We start from the raw sequence: 223 nt of genomic DNA on the forward strand, positions 1-223 counted from the left end.
AGGAAGCTCGACACCATCCTCAACTTGGAACGGGACGTCGAGGACTTGCAACGAGACAAGTCCAAACTGCTCAGGGAGAAGGTGGAATTCCTCAAATCCATCCGCCAGATGAAACAAAAGGTGCAGAACCTCTACCAAGAAGTGTTTGGGCGCCTGCGGGACGAGAACGGGCAGCCCTACTCGCCCCGCCAGTACGCCCTGCAGTACGCCAGCGACGGCAGGG

General features: G+C 58.3%; 1 protein-coding gene across 1 annotated transcript in view; it reads left to right on the top strand.

Annotated features, from left to right (window-relative positions):
* Positions 1–217, top strand: part of LOC104274862 (nuclear factor erythroid 2-related factor 1-like) — a gene marked incomplete at both ends in the record, with an annotated part of 1247 nt that extends 1030 nt beyond the window's left edge. Inside the window, 1 exon segment of the mRNA XM_009870616.1 lies at positions 3–217. Within this exon segment, the coding sequence (XP_009868918.1) occupies positions 3–217 (215 nt within the window).
* Between the last annotated feature and the right edge of the window lie 6 nt (positions 218–223).

Source organism: Apaloderma vittatum, unplaced genomic scaffold (genome assembly GCF_000703405.1).
Source record: "Apaloderma vittatum isolate BGI_N311 unplaced genomic scaffold, ASM70340v1 scaffold33325, whole genome shotgun sequence".
Classification (NCBI taxonomy): Eukaryota; Metazoa; Chordata; class Aves; order Trogoniformes; family Trogonidae; genus Apaloderma; species Apaloderma vittatum.